The sequence below is a fragment of the Camelina sativa genome, chromosome 12, assembly GCF_030686135.1.
Source record: "Camelina sativa cultivar CO46 ecotype springtype chromosome 12, ASM3068613v1".
Lineage (NCBI taxonomy): Eukaryota > Viridiplantae > Streptophyta > Magnoliopsida > Brassicales > Brassicaceae > Camelina > Camelina sativa.
The window spans coordinates 10,623,655-10,646,729 of record NC_141891.1 but is presented as its reverse complement, the minus strand read 5'-3'; the positions used below and the strand labels follow the sequence as shown (position 1 = coordinate 10,646,729).

Sequence of the window (23,075 nt, the reverse complement as noted above, 5' to 3'; positions counted from 1 at the left end):
AGCACACAAACTCAATGCACTAATCTCACCTACCAACGCCTCCATATCCTGCTCCTGAGCCGAAGCCGCCCGCTTCCGACTCAAGGCATCTGCAACTAGGTTAGCTTTACCAGGATGGTAAGCTATGTCCAGATCATAATCCGCTACTAACTCCATCCAACGTCTCTGCCTCAAAATCAGCTCAGGCTGAGTAAAAATGTACTTCAGACTCTTGTGATCTGTAAATATTTGTACCTTCTACAGATAAGACCTCCAAATCTTCAGAGCAAAAATCACTGCTGCCATCTCCAAATCATGAGTAGGATAATTAGCTTCATGCTTCCGCAACTGTCGCGAAGCATAGGCTCTAACCTTCCCCTGCTACATAAGCACACAACCCAACCCAACTCTAGAAGTATCTGTATACACAACATAAGGCTCGTTCTGCTCAGGCAGTGCTAACACCGGCGTTGTAGTGACCCTCATCAAGGGTAAAAATCCCAAAATAAGAATTCAAGGCAATGACTCGGGAATGACTCAAAAAGAAAGAAGATGTAAAATGAAGAAGGACGACCAAAAGAAGTCCGAGAAAATATTCATGAGTCGAATAATGGCCGAACCAAGGTTGGAGTGACCGAAGGTAAGATTGAGGCCTTAAAACCAACTTAAAGTTAATGGTTTATGCGGAAACGGTATCCGCGGAAAGTCGGGTAGGAACCGGGAAAAATACCGAGACGTTCAAGGGGTGGTCGAGAAAATCTGTCGAGAGTGTCGAGAAAAGTTATCGAAAGAATCTGTCGAGAGTGTCGAGAAAAGTTGTCGAGAAAATCTGTCGAGAGTGTCGAGAAAAGTTGCGGAGAAAATCTGTCGAGAGTGTCGAGAAAAGTTGTCGAGAAAAATCTGTCGAGAGGCCGAGGAAAGTTGTCCGAGGCGTATTGTCGAACATCCGAGACATACTGTCAAGGTGTCTGAGACGTGCCGTCGAGTGAGGTCGATAGCATCCGAGGGTGTCCGGCCCATGACCGAGAGGAATGACCGGGTGAGACCGAAAAATGTCGAGAGAAGGGTTCTCGTCGAGGAATGTCGACCGAGGGACGAATTTGGCCGAGAAAAAAATAAAATAGTTATTTTTCTCAAAATTCTGGCCAATCGGATTACATGCAATCGCATGCACTAATAAAAAGGCTTACATGCACTAATAGAGTGGAATTAGTGGGATTAATGGCAATTAACGATTGGGGGTGTTAATCACACTCAACATGCAAGGCATGAGCTAGCCACTTGTCAAAACGCACTAAGGAGGAAGAGGGAGAGTTCAAGCCTATAAATAGAGGATGTGAGACTTCATTCTCTCATTCTCTCATTTCTCTCATTTTCGCAAAAATCTCCTAAGTCTTTAAGCTCTCTTTTCTCACCTTAAAAATTGAGAGAGACCGAGAGAAAGATCAAGGGAGAGAGATTGTCGACATTTACGTCGAGAGGAGATCAAATAAGGGAAGGTTTTGCGTCGAGGAGTAAGAGGTCATTGAGAGAGACATTGTCGAGAAAGAGACGGAGACCTTGTCGAAGAAATCACCGAGAAAATACGGTGATAGTGTCGAAAGAAAAAGACTGAGAAGAGAAATTGGTTGCGGTAGTAGCGGTCGAAGAAGCGGAAGGCTGATCGACGCGAAGAAGAAGTGGAGTGTCTGATCGAGTGGTGCGGTGAAGTCCAGTGAGCATCGATGAGAAGGTGAGTCTGTGGTAAGCATGTAAGAGTAGCATGCTCGTTGTTGCGGTTCAAGGTTTGTTGCATGCATGCGAAAAAGGGGTGGTTTGCATGCGAATAAATTGGACTCACTCGATAACGGGTTAAAGGAGAAGTTGGGTGAATTTTTGTTAAGTAATTAAAACTCTTAAAATGCGGTTTAAGGGTTGCGTGCATGATTGAACCAAAAAGGTTTCATGCATGAGTAAGTGAATAAAATATTTTGCATTTTGTGCATAATATTGATGGAGGATTGGTGGTATGTGTATTTTGGACTTGAGATTTGTGGATGATTAAAATGAGCTTGCATGCTTAATTGCGATGAGAAGTATTTAAATGGTTCAAATTGATTGAGTGGCATGCATGGTAAACCTTTGAGGAATGAGTTGTTTAAGTGGGATGATGTGGCTGCATGCATGTAAAGTAATCATCGATTATTATACAATTTTATCCTTTGATGTTAAGTTTAGAAATACAGATTTGGAATAAATTAAATAATTATGTATGTGTTCACGTTTGCTTCTGCCTTAAGTTTTCTTCGGGTTGGAGGCTACATCTAATACCAAATTGGCGGCGATTTACTGAGGATTTCCTCTTGACAACGACAACTTCATCTTATTGGCCGCGTCTCTCTTTCCCCTGATTGCTTGAAGACGGAGATTACGTCTGAGTGATGGCTCTCTCAGACGGTCTAGCTTGCGTTAGGTGTGTTGCTCTGTTTAGTTCATGGCGGTTAGATTCTCTCCGCTTCTTGCTCGGAGATCGATCTCCGATGATCGTGGCTGATGGAGTCAAGAGACTTGACGGCGTTGGTGAACTTGCGTTCACCTCTTCTCCGACTTCAAATTTGTTTCATCTCGCTAGGATGTGCTCCAAATGAATCGGCCATTAGAGCAGGTTAAGTTTCTTTGCTTTTGTTTCAAAAAAAATGTGGTTGAGTTTGGTGAGTTTAGGTGATGTGAATGAAGAGAATTTATAGTGTTTAGGTAAAGATTGTAGGGTTTTTCATTTAAGAATTCCAAAAAACATTGTAGAGCAAGTTTAAAAGATTTTGCAAATAATTTTGAAATGGAAATTATACTGGGTATATGCGATTGTGCTTGTACATTCATTGAGAAAATATTCATATTTTCAAATCGTCTAATTACAATTGAAAAACAAAATCTATCTTACCTTATTAATAGGAAGAATATTAATTTTAAAATAAACATCTTCACTGTTTTATTGGAATGTTTTCTGTTATTGAGAAAATCTTAGAAATTATCTTACCTTATATGTAGACTTGGTTTTTAATTTACGTATAATGTAAAAGATATTATCTTTAATAACTGATTATTTTAAATTTAATGCTCTTCATTTTAGGTAATTAATTTTTGCGACTTGCTAAAATTCCGTGAAACGAACACATGTTTTGATTACACATTATTTAACTAGAATATGATCCGTGCTAGAGCACGGGTTGAATTTTCTTACTTTTGTTTATTTGGTAATTTTTATTGAAAACATTGTATATGTGATTATTTTATTTGATTTAATAGTTTTTATTGGATGGTACACTATGCCAAGAAATCATATACTAAATATGACTTATGAAAATAACATCTATTTTGTAAGACATATTCTAGTATATCTAGATTTTGACCCGCGGTATAACGCGGATTAAATTGTGTGATAAAAAAATAATTTTTATTTGTTAATTTTATTTGATTTGTTTAGTGTCTAAAATTATTGTTAATTCTATGACTTAACCTATAGTATAGCGCATATTAATTTTAGGACCAAATATGTAACATATGTTGATCAAAATCATCGTGACCGAGAAAGCCTACCAAAAAAATATTATTCCAAACTTAAATTTAATCCGAAAAATCATATTTGAAATTTAAACTCGTGCTCTAGCAAAAAATCATATTTTTTGAAATTTTTCATATTATAGTGACATATATATTGACCCGTGCTATAACAAATCAAATTAGAGTGTTTATAATTTTTAACTTTTTGATCTATCATATATTTATGATATTCTTAAAAATATCAAATTAAACTATTTTTGAAGATTCCAAATCAAATTATTTAAAAAGTTTATTATATTATATAAAACTATACAATTTAGCAAAAGAAATATTTAAATTTTGACCCGTTACTCAGTCAAAATTTTCTGATAAAGTTATGTAAGATTTTATTTTTTAGTATAATCGGAAATCACTTGTAACGGAAGAATGATTAATTTCTATTCATTTATGAGATTTTTTTGCCTATATATAGTTAGTTAAATATTCTTAGGAGATTTTATTTTATTCTTCAGAATATCCTTTTTAAAAAAATTCTTATCCTAAATCTATATAAACTATTAAATAATTAATCCATATAACCTATCAAATAATTAATTTTAGTTATAATATATATTATATTATATAGTCTACCAATTTGAAGTCGTGTACTTCTGTTTTATTAAAGAAGGGGATCTATTGTTTTTGGTGTAACTTTTTAGAGACCAATATTGCAGAATAACAATTTAAATAAGTACAAATAAAAGGGTAGAAACTAAAATGTACTTAAAAAATATATATATAGATATAGATGTATGGCAATGAAATCCTAGGTTTAGGTTGTAATCAGACGCCACTTCTGCCCTTCTACGGCAAGACAAAACATTCAATCGTCTCTCTCTCTTTCAATTTGCCATACAATATGGAGAAAGGGCAGAACCCTAGTTCTCCTAAGCGTCTCAGACGAGATACACCAAATTCCTGGTCGGAGCTTCCTCTAGACCTCTTGACTTCAGTGTTCGAACGCCTCACCGTTGCTAATTTCCAACGAGCTAAATCCGTGTGTTCGTCTTGGCACTCCGCTTCGAGACAATACGTGCCCAAACAGTTCCCTTGGCTGGTTCTCTTCCCCAAAGACAACAACGAAAACAACTCATGCACGTTGTTCAATCCCGAGGAGAAACACAAACTTTACAAAACGAAAGATCTTGGTGAAATTTTTGCAAAGAGTGTTTGTATGGCAACCTATGGAAGCTGGCTCCTTATGCGAGATCCACGATTCAATCTCTATATTTTGAATCTGTTCACTTACGAGAGGATCAGTCTACCTCCTGTGGAGTCACAACTTGGAATGACAAAGATCGAGCGAACCGTAGATGATGGTTTTCACGTTTCACCCGATCACAACGTTAGGGAGATCAACAGTAGAGGTATTCCTATACGAACCCCTGTGTTTCCAAAGATTACGTAGTTATATGGGGATTTGGAACGTGGTGTGTGGTTTACGCCAAGAAAGGAGATACCTCGTGGACTCAGATCCCGGAACTTTCAAATTGTCTTCACTTGGTTTACAAGGATCACAAGCTTTACTTCTCTAGCTCTGGCTACAAATGTGAACTCAGAATCTTTGATCTCTCTAGAGAGGTTCCGCAACAAACCTTTCAAGGTTGTGTCATTATGCGAATCTTATTAAAACAACGTCGTCTTAAACCCTACAGAACTGTCAATACAAAACTTGTAGTCACAGTAAATGGAGATGTCCTCAAGGTTGACAGAATATGGTGTTGGTGTTTATAATATAGCTAACATATATTATAAAGTTTACGTAAGCACCGCTTGATAGAAGAGATGCATCCATTGGTTTAAGTAACTCTTGGTTTAAGCATCTCTTGGTTTAAGCATCTCTTGGTTTAATATATAAAGACGAGAAGTTGTCGAGAACAGAGGACAAGAGAGAGAAACAATACGGACGAGAGAACCACAAACAAGAGAAACAGAGATTGAACTTGATTCAATCCTCTTCTTCTCTAAAATCAATTTCTGGAAATCTCAGAGTAGGTTTGCTAGGGTCTTTGTAAGGTGTCAATACAGAGGTCGATAGTTGAATCCTCAAGATAGACGTCCACTTAACTACTTACACCATAGTAGGGACGAAATTCTGTCTTAGGAGATTGCAATTTGCAAGCCTCTATCAACGATACGTTTCAGTTACGAGAGAGAGAGAGAGAAAGAATAATCAAGTGAGTTGTAGTTAAATACGGGTGTTGTGATCTGCATCTATATTCTGAGAATAACAATCTAAGACAGAATTTTCTTCTTTGTTGTTTTGGAATTGATAGATGGATCAATCTGCTGCAGTTGTGAAGAATCACACTGAGAAACCTTTTGTGTTCCGAGGAGTGGATTTCAAGAGATGGCAGCAAAAGATGTTGTTTTATCTAACAACATTGAATCTGGCACAATACGTGACTTCAGAAGCACCGGAACTACCGGTTGAAGGTGATATTTCAGATGAAATTATCAAGGCATCAGAGGCATGGACACAAAACGAGTTTTTGTGCAAGAATTATATTCTTAATGCCTTGGATGATTCTCTCTATGATGTTTATCACATTTTCCAAAGCCCAAAACAGTTGTGGGAATCATTGGAGAAGAAGTACAAGTCTGAAGTTGCAAGTGCCAAGAAATTCATTGTTGGAAAGTTTCTGAATTTTAAGATGAGTGACACCATCCCAGTGGTGAAACAAGTTGAAGAAATTCAAGTAACTGCTCATGAATTGAAGGATGAGGGTATGGGACTGAATGAAACCTTCCTGGTTGCATCCATTATTGAAAAATTGCCACCAACTTGGAAAGATTTCAAGACCCACCTGAAACATATTCATGAAGATATGAGTCTTGAGCAGTTAATTCTGAAACTTCGAGTCGAAGAAGAAAACCGCAAGAACGAGAAATCTGAGTTCTCGTCGATGGAAGCAAAGGCCAATGTAGTTGAGGGAAACAGTTCCAAGTGCAAGGGCTTTAAGAAGAACAAAAATGTTAAGAGAACGTTCATTCCACCAAAGGGTTCTAACTTCAAGAAGAAGCCACAAGGTGCTTGTTGGGTGTGTGGAAAACCTGGCCATAGAGCTAAGGACTGTCGCCATAAGAAAGAAGGGACATCATGTGGAGATGCTAATAATGCAAACCTCATCGAAGATCAGTTCGTTGCGGTCGTTTCCGAAGCAAACATGATGACAAACTCTAATGATTGGTGGGTTGACACTGGTGCAACAAAGCATGTGTGCTCCAACGTGAGTATGTTCACAACGTACGAACACGGTTCGGGTGGAGAAAAGCTGTATATGGGAAACGCAAGCACAGCAATGATTGAAGGAAAAGGCAGAGTGGTCTTGAAACTCACATCTGGGAAGGAACTTGCACTCACCAATGTGCTCCATGTTCCTGAGATTCGAAAGAATCTGATTTCTGGTTCACTTCTTAGCAACAAAGGTTTTAAGATTGTATTTGAATCTGATAAGGTTGTACTCACTAAAGGTGGGATGTATGTCGGAAAGGGCTATCTCTGTGATGGTCTTTTCAAACTGAATGTTGTACCAATCATTAATAAAAATGCAGGCAGTAGCTCTGCTGCTATTTACTTGCTTGATTCAAGTGACTTATGGCATGCAAGAATGGGTCATGTTAATTATCGTTCTTTACGTAGAATGATGAATTTAGGATTGTTACCAAAACACAATCTTAATAAAATAAATAGAAGCAAATGTGAAGTTTGTGTGGAATCTAAGTATTCAAGACACTCTTACAAATCTGTGGAAAAATCAAACGTGTTACTTGGTTTGATACATAGTGACTTGTGTGATTTTCTATCTACACCAAGTCGTGGAAGAAAGAAGTATTATATTTCTTTCATTGATGATTATAGTAATTTTTGTCATATCTATTTGATTGATACTAAAGATGAGGCTTTGAATATTTTTAAGAAATATAAAGCTGAGGTTGAAAATCAATTAGATAAGAGAATAAAGATTCTTAGGTCTGATCGTGGTGGAGAATACAAGTCAAATGAATTCTCAGATTTTTGTTCTACACATGGAATCATTCATCAAACTACAGCTCCTTATACTCCAATGCAAAACGGAGTGGCTGAAAGGAAAAATAGAACACTAAAAGAGATGATGAATTCCATGTTAAACAATTCAGGTGCACCACGTAATTTATGGGGTGAAGCTATTCTGACAGCAAATTCAATATTGAATAAAATTCCTCATAAAAAGAGTGATAAAACCCCATATGAATTATGGAAGAATAAGACTCCTTCATATAAAAATATGAAAGTGTGGGGTTGTCTTGCAAAGGTTCAAGTACCTTTACCAAAAAGAACTGTTATTGGGTCAAAGACGGTGGATTGTGTCTACATCGGTCCTGCAGAAAACAGTGCAGCTTATAGATTTTTAGTTTTTAAATCTGATAATGTTGATGTAAAGGTAAATACAATCATTGAATCAAATGAGGCAGAGTTCTTTGAGGATGTATTTCCATACAAAGACTCTATAAAAACAAGTACTAAACGGGTACGTGAGAATGATGAAAGTGCCTCAAAGGTTCAAGAAGAAGAAAATGAACCAAGAAGAAGTAAAAGAGGAAGAATTGCTAAAGATTTTGGTACAGATTTTATGACATATTTGAGTGAATATGAACCTCAAACGTATAAAGCTGCTATTGAATCATCAGAAGCACTTTATTGGAAAGAGGCAATTCAAAGTGAAGTTGAATCCATTTTGAGTAATCATACATGGGAATTGGTTGATTTACCACCTGGTAATAAACTAATTGGACATAAATGGATCTTTACTAAGAAGTTGAGACCGGATGGTACGATTGAGAAATATAAAGCAAGACTAGTGGCGAAAGGATTTCGTCAAAAGGAAGGTCTTGATTTCTTTGATACATATTCTCCGGTGACTAGAATCACTTCAATCAGATTGCTAATAGCAATTTCAGCCATATATGATCTAGAAATTCATCAAATGGATGTTAAAACAGCATTTCTAAATGGTGAACTAGATGAAGAAATATATATGGAACAACCCAAAGGCTTTGTAGTAAAGGGGCAAGAGAAGAAAGTTTGTAAGCTTAAGAAGTCTTTGTATGGACTTAAGCAAGCACCAAAACAGTGGCATGAGAAGTTTGACAACACAATGAGGTCGTTTGGTTTTACAATAAATGAGTGTGACAAGTGTGTGTATATTAAGAAAACCAAAATTGATACGATCATTGTATGTCTATATGTGGATGATATGTTGATAATGGGAACAAGTAAAGACATTATCAATGCCACAAAGAAGATGTTGAGTGAAAGTTTTGAAATGAAAGACATGGGATTGGCTGACATAATTCTTGGGATTAGAATTAAACGAGAACCAAATGGTTACTCGCTTACTCAATCTCATTATGTGGAGAAAGTTCTAAAGCAGTTTGGTCATTTTGATGATAGACCAGTAGTTACTCCGTTTGATCCAACATGCAAGCTGTCAAAGAATGAAGGTGAAAGTGTGCCTCAGTTACAATACACACAAATCGTTGGAAGCCTCATGTACATTACAAATTGTACAAGACCAGATTTCGCTTATTCTTTGAGTCGATTAAGTCGATATCCAAGTAATCCAAATAGAGACCACTGGCATGCTTTGGTTAGAGTATTGAGATACTTAAAGCATACAATTAATTATGGTCTATATTTCACGAAATTTCCTTCTGTAGTAGAAGGATATAGTGATGCTAATTGGATCTCTGGAAGTACGGATAGTAAATCAACAAGTGGTTATGTGTTTACACTTGGTGGTGGTGCTGTGTCTTGGAAATCATCTAAACAAACGTGTATTGCACGCTCAACAATGGAGTCCGAGTTTATCGCATTAGATAAAGCTGCGGAAGAAGCTGAATGGCTTAGAAATTTTATTGAAGATATTCCCTTCTGGCCAAAGCCCGTAACTGCACTATGTATCCATTGTGATAGTATGGCTGCCTTAAATAGAGGGAAAAATAAAATTTACAATGGCAAGTCAAGGCACATACGTCGGAGACATGCTACAATACGACAATTGCTTTCCAATGGGGTGATAGCATTGGATTATATTAGATCAAAGGAAAACTTGGCTGATCCTTTGACTAAAGGCCTACCGAAAGAGCAAGTCGTATTCACTTCGTGGGGAATGGGTTTAAAGCCAACACAATGAGTCATCACTTGGTGGAAACCTTACCTAGCAACATTGGAGATCCCATGGTTTAGGTTCAAGAGGCAAACTGGCTGAGGAAAATTCAGGAGAAGAATACACATTTCTAATTCCTATGAAGTAATTTGTATTTCCATTGAAGATTAAAGGGATGAATATTTTATTCTTAATAATATTAATATCTTTTCTAAAAAGTGGAATAGAATGGACTATTCTTAATTAATGTTACCGATATGAGAGTCGGTGTTGTGGTCGCACCTATGAGAATTGATATGGCTAAATTCTCTAGAGCTCTCACGAAGCTGGGATTTGTTCAGGACCAAAATGAACACAACCGTATAAACTTGAAATGAGCTGATGATATATGTGTTTCACTTGTTGTCTCGTTTTGCTATGAAACGTGGTTAGTTCAAGACAAGGGTTCACTACCTACAAAGTTAATCCGATAAGTGTTTACTAGGAAAGGTTCAAGTCCAAAAGACACCTTCACCGATGCATATTGATTCTATTTTCTCAGAAATTGTTGAAACTTATTTTCTATTCAAATGTGGGGTATTGTTGAGTTTGAATAAGAAAATGTGGGGTATTGTTGGTGTTTATAATATAGTTAACATATATTATAAAGTTTACGTAAGCACCGCTTGATAGAAGAGATGCATCCATTGGTTTAAGTAACTCTTGGTTTAAGCATCTCTTGGTTTAAGCATCTCTTGGTTTAATATATAAAGACGAGAAGTTGTCGAGAACAGAGGACAAGAGAGAGAAACAATACGGACGAGAGAACCACAAACAAGAGAAACAGAGATTGAACTTGATTCAATCCTCTTCTTCTCTAAAATCAATTTCTGGAAATCTCAGAGTAGGTTTGCTAGGGTCTTTGTAAGGTGTCAATACAGAGGTCGATAGTTGAATCCTCAAGATAGACGTCCACTTAACTACTTACACCATAGTAGGGACGAAATTCTGTCTTAGGAGATTGCAATTTGCAAGCCTCTATCAACGATACGTTTCAGTTACGAGAGAGAGAGAGAAAGAATAATCAAGTGAGTTGTAGTTAAATACGGGTGTTGTGATCTGCATCTATATTCTGAGAATAACATATGGGACCGTAACACCAGAATCTGCAGATTCTTCGACCTCTAGAAGGTTCATTCATCAGGATCCTTCAAGATGTATGAAAAAGTTGTTACGTTGGGCGACGAGGCATTGCTTTGGGATCTAGGTATCACTGTGCTCGCCTGAGGGTCTGCTCAAAAGAAATTGCATCTATTTTAGTGGTAGTCATGGAAAGATCATTAACGATAAATTTATCTATGACCTCGAGACAGAGAAGATGGATCCACTGCACAAATTTGATTGTTCACCAGCTCAACTCGCTAATGCTCGATGGTTTTTACCAAGTTTCACACAAACTTGATTGATTTCAACTTTCAATATATGTTGTTTTTTCTCTAATGAATGATGATGCGTATTGGTTTTTTTTGATACTATCGTTTGGGTGATGGATATATGGCTCCATCAATTTGGCTATGGGTGTATTGGCATTTGGAAGTCAGAGATGGTTTTGATCAATTATAAGCAACTATACATGGTTATTGGTCAGATTTGCAGTTTGAAGAACGCATCAACATTGTTTAGATGGGAACCTTTTCCCATCATCGGGTTACAAGAAGTTAATTATGTATTTGATGTTGATGCTTATGTTAATTTGTTGGCCAAAGTTGTACAAGAGATGGAAACAACTTGGTTTTCTCTCGTGGTATTGATATTACATTCGGAGAGTCAAAAAGCTGTGACTATAACTATTCAAATCCATCGATCTTTGGATGTTGGTGATGATACTGTTGGCCCAAGTGTGGGATCTACCAAAGGACTATGGTTCTCCCTTGTGAGTTTTGGAGATTTGCTTAAATTTAGCCTCAAGCTTTTCTCAAAGGATATTACAGTGGAGATTACTACTACATTGATGCTATTTGTGAGTATTATGAAGAAAATTACAGAGTCAAGATATATAAAAAAGACTTTGGTACAGAAGCATTGGTACCAATATGTCTATATTTCAGAGTTATGTTTGGACACATCGGGTTTACATGTACGGTTCGCAAAAAGAAAGTTCAGCCAAAGGATACTGCATACTAACCGTAACAGAGAGAAATCAAATATGAAGTTGGACAATAATCGATTTTATGATCGGTTAGCGAGTAAGGCTCTCTTCGGAAAGCATCGTCAATCTCTCTTCTGCTGTATTTTTCTCACTTTATGATACATACATATGTGTATGTAATAATTGTATTCTATTAACTCTGTATAATGTCTTTGTAATTTACTCTTTATAATTAATGAAAGTTTGATTTGCCGAAAAAAAAAAAAAATTAAGTGAGCTTTTGTTTTGGAGTCTTATATTGATCTGCTCTTACATTGTTGTTCTCCAAACAGATGTTATCATATCGATTACCGTATGTAACGTTAGATACAAACCAATTTCATAATCTTTTCATTCGACATATATTACGTTTTTTTAGGTTCAATCTATATTTAAAAAAAAAAATTGGTTAAATTACTCATTCAAAATAAATTTTTTTTTCATTTTTGACTGTTTTGCGCAAAACCAAAACTTTATAATTCGGATTTTTGAAACTAAATCTAAAATGCCTAACAGAAAATATCTAAAATGCCTAACAGAAAATAAAAAGGATAATAAATTAAAAAAAAATTGCGTAGAAATATATACACTGGTTGAATGGGCCGATCAAGCCCATAGAAAAACCTAAAGTGTCATTTACTAATGCACTCCCTAGGTTTTAGGTTCGAGTAAGACGTGACGTGACGGGTGTGCTAAGAGAAAAACATTCATTCATGGAGGAGAAGCATAACCGTCATAAGCGTCTCAGACGAGATACATGCCGTTCCTGGTCGGAGCTTCCTTTAGATATCTTGATTTCTGTGTTGGAACGCCTCAACTCTCCTAATTTCAAACGAGCTAAATCGGTATGTTTGTCTTGGTACTCTGCTTCAAGACAATGCGTGCCCAACCCCAAATATCACATCTCTTGGCTGGTTCCCTTCCCCAAAGACAGAAACAACAATTCACGCACGTTTTTCAATCCCGAGGAAAAACACAAACGTTACAACACGCAAGATCTTGGCGTGGGATTTGCAAATAGTGTTTGTATAGCAACTTGTGGAAGTTGGCTGCTAATGCAAGATCCTCTGTACAATCTCTGCATTGTTAATCTATTTACCCGTGATAGGAGCGATCTGCCGTCTCTGGAGTCACAACTTGGCATGCTAAAGGTTGAACGAACCATAGATGAGAGGTTCTGTATTTCACACGATACTGTCAGAAGCAGGAGCAATGGTATGAGGATACGATCCCCTGTACTTTGGATTGACGAGAAAACCAAAGAGCATCTAGTTTTTTGGGAACTTAGAGATTGGTGTGTGGTTTATGCTAAGAAAGGGGACACCTCGTGGAATTAAATCCCCAACACTTCATATTGTTCTAACATGGTTTACAAGGATCACAAGCTTTACTTCCTAAACAGTGATGGTGGTTTCAAAATCTTGGATTTTTCTGATGAGATTCCACAACGAATCTTAAAACGTGGTATGTTTCGGAGAAGATTAGATCGTAGTCGTTCACGAAATTATGAGTTAGGTTTCCGCCGTTATGTGCAACCACTTTATTATTGGGTTTTTGCTGATCCAAAACTTGTAGTCACAGTAAGCGGAGATGTCCTAGAGGTCATTATGAAACAGCATAATATGTCTAAAGAATGGTCCTTCAGCGTCAACAACATTTATAAATCATCAGGGAAGATCAAGGAATATAAACGAGTTGATTCTTTGGGGGACGAGGCAATGCTTTTGGATCTAGGCATCACTGTGCCCTCCTGTGAAATTGATGGACTCAATGGCAATTCCATCTATTTCAGTGGCTGTCATGGACGACCGAAGACAAATGGTATTTTTATCTTAAGTCTCGAGACAAAGAAGTTGAAGCAACTGCACTAATACGATTGTTTATCTCTAAATTAAGCTTGATGGTTCTTAGTTCTTAGTTCTTACCAAGTTTCACGCAGACATGATTGATCTCAACTATTAGGTTTTGTTTTTCTCTATAACTAATGATGATGGCGCTCTGTTTTTTTTTTTTTTTTTATAAGTTTTTTTTTATCTTTATGCACAAATATTAAACTACACAATAAACTAGCAAAATGATCTTTGGCTATAAGACCTTGTTTATCGGTAGTATCATACAGGAGTTCTTAGTGTTTTGACTCAAAAAAATAAATCAGAACAAAATAAAAAAAATTCAAGGGCGCCTCTAATATAGTATACCTGATTGTGGTTTAAGAGACGATGTGTGTCGGGTTTCGGTTGGTTGAAAGAATAATACAAAGGAAAAAAAACTGAGAAGCTCGATTTTATTTTTTTTCTTCTCTCTTTCTCTCTCTCTCGCGATCGAATTCCCGAAATGCCGTGTGATATGTAATGGATGGATTTGGAATCAGGAGAAGGATTTGGAATCAAAGGATTTGGAGATGAGTAGCAAAGGCGATTGACTCGGCGGAGATTATTTGTTCCGGTATGATCCTTTTTTTTTATATTGTTAGAGGCGAATCCTTAATTGTTTGACCGATATTGTTAGAGGCGAATCATAGTTGAGTTTTGTGTATACATACATATATAAACACTTCAGACTTTTGATTTCCCTGTGTTTTGTTTTGAGAAAGTCATCAGCTTTTACTTTGTTAATCTCTTATTTGTATTTGGAAACAGGTAAAATGATTGTTGAGATGCTTGGATGGGGATTCGAAGAAGGGAAAACCCTTTTTGGTTTTTGTTATGATTTCCGGCAAAGCAACAGGTTTCAAAAAAGATATCTCTTTTGAGTTTGATTGAGGCTTTGGCGTAAACATTGAGTGATCGGTGTATTGACTTTTTTTTTTTGTGTGTGTTGCAATGGGTTTAGACTGCAGGAAACGTTGGACCAGTTTGCTAAAAAGTTGGAAACAGTTTACAAAGCTTCAGGAGAGAAGAAGATTAATGTTATAAGGCATTCTATGGGAGGACTGCTGGTGAAATGTTTCATGGGTCTGCATAGTGATGTATGTTGTGATATGATAGGCCAATCACTATTTTGGCCTTATCCAAATCTTTCTGTGGACAGACTCTATCTTAGGCCAATCTCTGTTTCTCTCTGTCCAGAGACACAGGACAGAGTTGTGGATTCGCCTTTGTAACGATGAGCAATGTCAAAGATTGTAACATCATCATCGATAACCTCGATGGAACTGTAAGTTTCTTGCAAGCTTTTACAAAACACACATCAAAAAGGCATAACAAACTCAAATTCAATAAATAATATGTTTATGTGTTTGGGTGTTTATGAGCAGGTGGGTGATCGACCTTTCACATATATCGTTTACGGAAACAGAAACGAGTTTCTAACCGTGTTAACTGAACCTTTGAGTCGAGCTGAGGAGCCTTTCATTGTTAGACAGGTTGGTTTTTGTCTTCCCTTCCTTTGTGGTATACTTTGGTAGTTCTGATTCAGGAATGAAAGTACAGAACTCTGTTTCTGCATCTCACTTTTCGTTTTTTTTTTTTCAGTAATCTTGAATAGTATAGCTGAATGGTGTTATTTTACTTACTTGTTGCAGGTGAGGAGATTAGAGTTGGCCTTGTTGAAATGTTGGTTGAGAAAAGGTTTGAAGCCTGTGGATCATAGTTTGGTATCAGATGTAACACAGTTTATTAAGGTTCCATCAGATTTGTAAGAAGGATTCTCAGTTTGTTCCTGTTTTTTTATGTGCAATGACAATTTTGACGTTTTGGGTTTTGACCAAATGCATGAAGATGAGAAATTCTAGGAAATGAAAAACCTCTTTACTGAACTAACGAACTCAAATTCAATAAATTTTTATGCTTAAAGGTATTGGTTACTTGGTTATAAACAGTCAATACTAATCCAATCTGTGAAGAAATCTCAGAGACACAATTTATAACTTATGTGTCTTAGCTAGAATATAACTTATGTGACTACACGCTTCCACCCAGAGCTTCATGTGACGCTACTATGCTCAAGAATCATATGTTCGTGATCTAGAAAAAAATAAATGCTTGCAAAATGATTTGGTTGAGAATATTTGGGCAAAATTTGGAGCAAATCAGTATTAAAATTAGTCATTCTCTCTATTTATAAATTGCACTTCTATTGCAATATGTATGAATGTTTTTATTATGTTTTGTATGTTTGAAAATTACTTAAAATTTAATATTTTCTAATTTTATAAAATCTTAAATGTTTACACATTTATACCACTTCTATTCTATTTAAAAGTTTAAATTTTAAAAAACAATATTTTCAAAAATAATATACCCAAAATAAGAACATACCAATAAAAGATAAAAATTTATCTAAGAGATCATGGCTTCTTATATTCTAAACAGTACAGAATTAATTCATAAAAACATTAAGAACTTCCCTTACTCAAACCCACCGATAAACATGCTCTAAGTTTCTCTTCTTTATAAGGAACATTATTATTTTCTTGGTTTTTTAACATGTTTCTCTTATTCGACTTAATTTTATCAAAATCACTACTTGCAAAAGCGCAAAAAACTAAAAAGATTAGTGAGACGAGAGGACTGACTATAGAAGAATCGCAATTTAATCATGTATGTGTGGAACTTGGTAAGAAGAACCTTCGAGCACTAGAGAGAGAGTTTAACTGATGAACAATCAATTGTGTGGAGTGGCACCACCTTCTCTGTCTTGTAACTGAAAATATAGACATCACGTGTGTTATTCTCATGACTACCAATGAAATCTAATGAAGAGCATTGTCTTGTCTCCCTAATTGCATTGTCTTGTCTCCCAAATAATCAATGTGTTTCATATTTCTTAAAGAAACCCATGAATGAACCTTGCAGAACCTGGAAGGAACAGATTCTTGAGCTAATAACTCAGCACTCTTTCAACCTTGAGAACATCTTCTGAAACCTGTTTTTGTGATTACAAGTTTTTTTTTGTAACTCCAATATTTTCAGATGCATCCCACCTTGGAAGATTTTGATGTGAAACCTCTCCAAGAAATTTTCGAAGCTTTCAAAAGTAAAAAAAGCTTGTGATCCTTTTATACAATCTATAAAAACCCTTACATTACGTCAACATGAAACCAACCCATCATAAACACAAAGAACAAAATAATATTCCTATTAAAAAGCCATCGAGATCTTAATTTACATGATATATTTATAATCAAATACGATAATCTACCTGAATCCCACACACACATCGTACTAAACAGCAAAAAGTAACAACATGGAATTAAGAACAATAAAAATGGACCCTCGAGACTATATATTAAGAGGGTCTCTTTCGATAAAAAATGAAACACTTTTACAAGATTACTAGTATATTATACAATAAACAAAAAATAAAGTCAATAAACTTTCTTGACAAAGAGATTACGAAAGCCAAATAAACCATTAGGATTAGGATTAGGATTACTAGCATTGACGTTGTTGTTATTATTGTTGTCACTCCCAATGATGTTACTATTACCGCTCTCGTCGATTCTGCAGCTTAACCGGCTCCGATAACCAATGCACATAGGCACGTTCAAGTTCAAGACTTTTGCTTTATTGCTCTCAATTACCGTTTTACCCCTACGCGTCTCGGGAATTTCCCTTTTACCAACTATCCGACCCATCGTCGGTTCGGGTACCGTTTTCCCAACCGGAGCTCCTCCTCCTCCACGCCTGACTTGCCAAACCGGACTGCTCCGACCAAGATGCACGCCGTTACGACCAGGACTACTCGGCCACTTCCTCGACTTGGATTCTCCGGTGGAGTTGCTACGTGAACACGGCGCGCTGCTGACTTTCCGGGTCGTCGGAGCTCCGAACGACATTCTGGGTCGGGTCACGTTGTTCCCAGCGGATCTACTTCTTGAGAACGGCCAAATGTTGATGTTCAGCTCCGCTCCAGAACCCGAACCCGAACCAGGACCCGACCCGGTTTTCTTCTTCTCCTTCTTACTCTCCTTCACCTTCTCTTTCTTCCCAGGCGGTTTGGTTTCGGTCTTCCTGAAAATATCTCTCCACCGCTTCGAAACCGTCGTCTCTCGGGTCAGCTCAGATCCTAAACCGGGTTCAAGTTCCGGTTTTTCCTCTGTATTAACCAAAGCAGCAGGGGAAGGAGAAGGAGACGGATCCGGGTCGCATTCCGAGATATTCGGGTCGGATTGAAGCTCCGATTTAACAGAGAGAAGATGAAGAGGTAAAAGAACGCCGTCGTGGAAAAGCTCGTCGGCGGATAGGAGATCTGAGTCGTCGGGTTGAGGAAACGAAGAGTTGGTAAGACGCCAGAACTCGAACTCAGGTGGGTTAGAGTCGCAGCTGCTTCTACGACGTTGGCTACCACAAGGAGAAAGAATCTCCGGTGGTTGTATACTACGTATGCTCGTCGGACTATCCATTGTTCCAAGAAAGAGAGAGAGACTTTGGAAGGTTGAAGAAGAAGAAGAAGATAATAAATTAATGGAATGTTAAAGAGAGAGAGAGAGAGAGATGATGAGCAGGTGTGTGTGTAAGTGTGACACCCATATATATTTTTTTGCAGACTCGTACATTAATTACGCAATATTTTGTACCTAATTTTGTTTTCCTTTTTTATTTTTTATAATTTTGTTCTCCTCTCTATCTATATAGTATATACCACCCAACTCATTAACTCTACTCACCAAACTTGATTTTTAAGCAAATATATAATACTATATGATGAATCACACTTTCCATTTTTCAAGAGACAAGCTATAACTTATTAAGATGTAAAATGCCAAATTCTTTAATCATAAACCAACTACTACATGATAAGACTCTTCTAGCAAAATTATCTAAATATAGGTTTATTTGTTAAATAAATTACATATAGGTGGGAGGCATAAGAATGAGACGGAGAGAATATAAATTCCACTCGACTTTATTCGTGGAGCCCCTCGGAACTTGATAATTTTTCGATTTCTTGGTGAATGTTTCCCGAGAAAATAGCAAAAAGTAAGTTTTAAACTTCATGGTTTACAAGAATAAAAATCTCTAAGGGCATGTTTATAGGAGATCAGGTAAGGGTGTTCTTAGAGGAGAAATATTGTAAAAATAATGTAAGATCAGTTCTTAAGAACTTTTGTTAAGAAGTTAGTTATTGGGAGAACATGTATAAGATCTTAAGATTTAATAATATAATATTCTTATAAAAGTTTAAAAATGTTTAATAAATACATAGATTAATGTTTAATTAAAAATTTAAGAATGTGTAATAGTATTTAATAATATAATGTTTATTAATATTCTTAAACATATTACAATTAAAAAAATTTATAAAATTACATTTTAATTACAAACTTATAAAACTTTAACTAATAATAATTTTTAATTGCAAACTTATAATAATTTGAATCTTCACCCTTGTAGTTTTGCTCTGTTTTTAATTTCACAAAACTAGTTCTAGCTAAGTGTTCTTTTTATAACCTGTGTTTACTACCATTGGTAAGATCTTACAACTTACAAGCAGCAAATAATACAGTAACACTGCAACAGGCAGCTATTATAGTATATTGTGCAATATATGATATTATGATCTCTTGCCTTGTAACATCAGCCATGTAAACGTTTCCAAACAAGTAGGAATAGACCTTTCTCATAAATGATAATCTTCAGCTCCCAAGGCTCACCACCGACTTCAGATTCTTTGCAATATCTGTCTCGTACTGATCTATGTTCTATTCATTATCCTGCTAGTAGTTGATACAAGCGAAGAAGAATTAGCATTTTGCTGATCGTAGTTATTCAATTGTCTGCCTTTTACTAAGTTTGTCAAGTGAGATTCAAGAGTTGACAGGTCCAAGTAATCCTCCTGTAAGTTTTTAAAGTTAGAAAGCCTCACAAACGAAATGAAATATCTATAATTAAGTAACGACATAACGCCAACAAGCTGGATTCAGTGACAACATGTCAGAAAAGCATCAGACCATCTTGTTTAATTAGTTGAATCTCCTCAGTAAATAAAATCCTAAACGCTACCTAATTACTAAATCAAGTATATATATATATATATATATTTGGTATACCTTTGTCATAGCCTGGCTATGATAGCCATTATATAAAGTCCCTCCTCTAAGCGTTTAGCAACATCTAAACACTTGGCCTTTGATTCATCATCAGACGGAAAGGGATTCTGCTTCTCTAACTTGACGAAGCTGGAAACAAAGCAGTTATGCAGGATTACAGAACCGAAAAACAGTAACAAATTCTTTTCCAGCAACATTAACTCAGTTCATGATACAGCAGCAACTAACGGAAAAAATAATATAATTGAAGGCTTACATAACGTCTCGCATGTAACGGCGAATTTGCAAAAAATCATAGTCAATGAGAGAAGTACTGTAACGAGGAAGCCCTAAAGCAACACCTAATTCAACAGCAGAAGAAGCATCCATCAGTAGAAACACCAACTATAAGCAAACCTAATAGTTGTCTCTATCAGAAGAAGTGTATTGAGATATATGTCTGTATCCCCCACATATTCCATCCAACCTTAAATTGCTACTCAAATGAAAGAATCAATCTTCCACCGCAAATGATCGGATCCCACAGAGAAAGATTCTACCTTGCGAGATCACAGAGGCGAAAATGTTACCTGTAATCATAGAGGCGAGACAGAGGAGACAGTGGAGACGACGAGATCGGTTGACACGAGGAGACGAAGAGAAGAAGAGATCACCGGAAGTGGTCGGAACACACCGGGATCGGAGACGAAGAAATCTCTCGGCGTTTCGCCTCTTCGGAGAGAACAAGAAAAAAAATCGCGAAAACCCGAATGAAGAGAAAGAAAATGATACGAAGAAAAAAGAATTTCCAACCAATCTCGTTCAGACACGTGCTCTTAGATCACCCGAAGAACTGATCTAAAATAAGATCAGAAGGCCTGATCTTATTTACACTGTTCATTTTTTCTCATTATAAAAAAGCCCAAGATCAGCCATATGTTTTGCCGATAAATATGGCCTAAAATCCGAAGTTGACCCTTTTTTATCGTCTCCGGTTATCATTATTACCCTCTCAACCCAAAAGTCATTTCATCTTTACATTTTCGCCTTGGTTATTTTCTTACAAACACATAATTTTGTTTACTTTTTATAAGAATATGATGATGTCATTTGTGATGTTGGTGATATCAAAGTTTTAAAAAACTTCAAAGTTTATATAATTATTTGTCCATCATGTGATTTTTCAATCATTACTTTAATTTGACGAACGAACCACATTCCTCGACCGCATTTCATGGAAAATAAGATAGCACATCCTTGAGGGTTTTACACTTTTTACTTAAGGGTTATGTTTAATTGTAGTTGTAGAAACAACCACCAAAGTCACCGACGTACACGCAGGCTAATCCTATACTTGTGTACAAACCCTTTTGTTTTGGTATCAAGTTTTTCACTCGTTTAGTTTCCAAATAAAAAACGACAAAATCAGTGTTTTGACTTTTGATTGATCATTTACAATATGAATATAGTTAAATCGTTTCGTAAAGTGGTTTTATTAGGAGGCGAGACCTAGAAATTAGAAAATGAGTAAACATGAGAAAGTCGATAGTTATTTATTTACAGTACACTTTGTCTTTTAAAAAAAATATTTTTACATTTTTTATTTTATATGGATATTTCTAAAAAAATCTTCTTATTAATGTTGATATTTTTCTCTAAATACATTCACGAATAGTTTTATTCCTTTGTTCTGTTATGTTCTTTTGTCTTTGCTAAATTATTTGTGGTTTTTTTTGCTTTCCCATTTGTCAACCTTGCCAAGTTATGCTATGTTTACGACACCAATAAATAAATAAATAAATATATAGTCCTAAAGTATATATATTAAAAAAAACAAATGAGTGATAAAAAAAGGAGCCAGAAGGGGTAAACGGGCCAAAACGAGGCCCATTAATAGAAGAAGGGGACATGATTCAATGGAACCCCACACGTATTAAACGCTTTTTGAACGTATTGTTTAGCCTTTTCTGCTCGAGCATTACGGTTGCACTTTGCACCCGTGCCTGTCCATTTAACCTGTTTTAGAATATTATTATCTTCATTTTTGTATAATAATACACTGAGATGTTGAAGAAGAAACATTACACAAGCTTAAAAACAATAAATCTGAAACCTAATTTATTTGAGTTGAAAGTAACAAAAAGGAAATTTTTAATCTTCAATAATTTGATAGGAAAAAAGGATAGAAATGGTGAAAAAAATAAGAACAAAAATGGGAAATAGATTTGTTGGTTGGTTTGTGTTTGGAAACAGACATAGATAATGTAAGGCCATGTGACGACGGATAGGCATTATCTCACTCTCATTTAATGTCATAGGGTCCTCCTGATTACGAAATGTCGTAAACGCCCCCCCAACCCCTCTCCTCCGACGTTACATAGATTTGGTATTTGAGGTTCTCACATCTCCCACCCATCCGTACTGTACACTGCCTCCATGTTACGACGACTTGTGAATTGTGATCATATTTTAATCAGGCTATTTAGTTGGCTTTCAATGACACTCGATGTTTAATTAAAATCATTACAAAGTTTCTAACTGGAGCTAGACTTATAAATTGTTTGGTATGTTCAAGTCCCTTAGCCAACGTATTTTTCAACGATTTATGATACTATTTCGAAATTGGATGATTGATATATGTTTAAACGAACTAAAATTTCGAAGACGACGGTCCATGATTACAAACGCAGTTTCTTTTGTAGGTCCTTAATACAGCATGTCTATGGATTTTTGTCAACGTTTTATATAATTTTTTTCTTTCAAACTAATCACATATCTAAGGAAATGGGTTTGAATGTTATTTTGGTACTATGTTATTGTCCATTTTATACATACGTAGTTACGTACGTACTCATCTACACAATAATTTATTATTCATTTACATAAACGGCTCCACAAATTTGTGTACATGCACTTTTTTATATACATTCATTTCTTACTTTCAAATTAGCAAACACAAAATCTTCACTTTGCCTAATTAAGTTAAATATTATGATCTATTCATCATAATTTTTTAAAAACATTTCACTGCACATTCGCTCATTATAGAGATGTACGTAACATAACGCAGAAGATTCATAACGTAGGTTGAATTACTAAAAATGTGAGGTAGGGTTTGGGAGGAGTGTCCAAACTTCAAAGTAGTGCTACAAAAAAGTCGCTCATTGACAAAGAAATATCATAAAAATTTATTTATCTACGTGAACATCACGTGGATCATTCTCTTCAA

General features: G+C 36.0%; 1 protein-coding gene, 2 long non-coding RNA genes and 2 pseudogenes across 3 annotated transcripts; 3 read left to right on the top strand and 2 right to left on the bottom strand.

Annotated features, from left to right (window-relative positions):
* The first annotated feature begins 4,417 nt into the window (after positions 1 to 4,417).
* On the top strand, positions 4,418 to 11,152 carry LOC104733391 (putative F-box protein At4g22180; annotated as a pseudogene).
* Positions 11,153 to 12,587: 1,435 nt separating this feature from the next.
* On the top strand, positions 12,588 to 13,855 carry LOC104733390 (putative F-box protein At4g22180 pseudogene; annotated as a pseudogene).
* Positions 13,856 to 15,129: 1,274 nt separating this feature from the next.
* Positions 15,130 to 15,568, top strand: LOC147930377 (uncharacterized). Its single transcript, XR_015574839.1, has 2 exons — positions 15,130 to 15,238; positions 15,398 to 15,568. It is a non-coding gene; the product is annotated as an uncharacterized LOC147930377 (long non-coding RNA).
* Positions 15,569 to 16,928: 1,360 nt separating this feature from the next.
* On the bottom strand, positions 16,929 to 18,356 carry LOC104733389 (uncharacterized). Its single transcript, XM_019233408.2, has one exon. The coding sequence runs from the start codon at positions 18,218 to 18,220 to the stop codon at positions 17,183 to 17,185; it is 1,038 nt and encodes a 345-aa protein (XP_019088953.2). The 5' UTR covers positions 18,221 to 18,356; the 3' UTR covers positions 16,929 to 17,182.
* A 902-nt stretch (positions 18,357 to 19,258) lies between these two features.
* On the bottom strand, positions 19,259 to 20,969 carry LOC104731294 (uncharacterized). The gene is made up of 4 exons (XR_758582.3): positions 20,437 to 20,969; positions 20,124 to 20,208; positions 19,868 to 19,996; positions 19,259 to 19,653 (listed from the first exon to the last, which is right to left on the bottom strand). It is a non-coding gene; the product is annotated as an uncharacterized LOC104731294 (long non-coding RNA).
* Between the last annotated feature and the right edge of the window lie 2,106 nt (positions 20,970 to 23,075).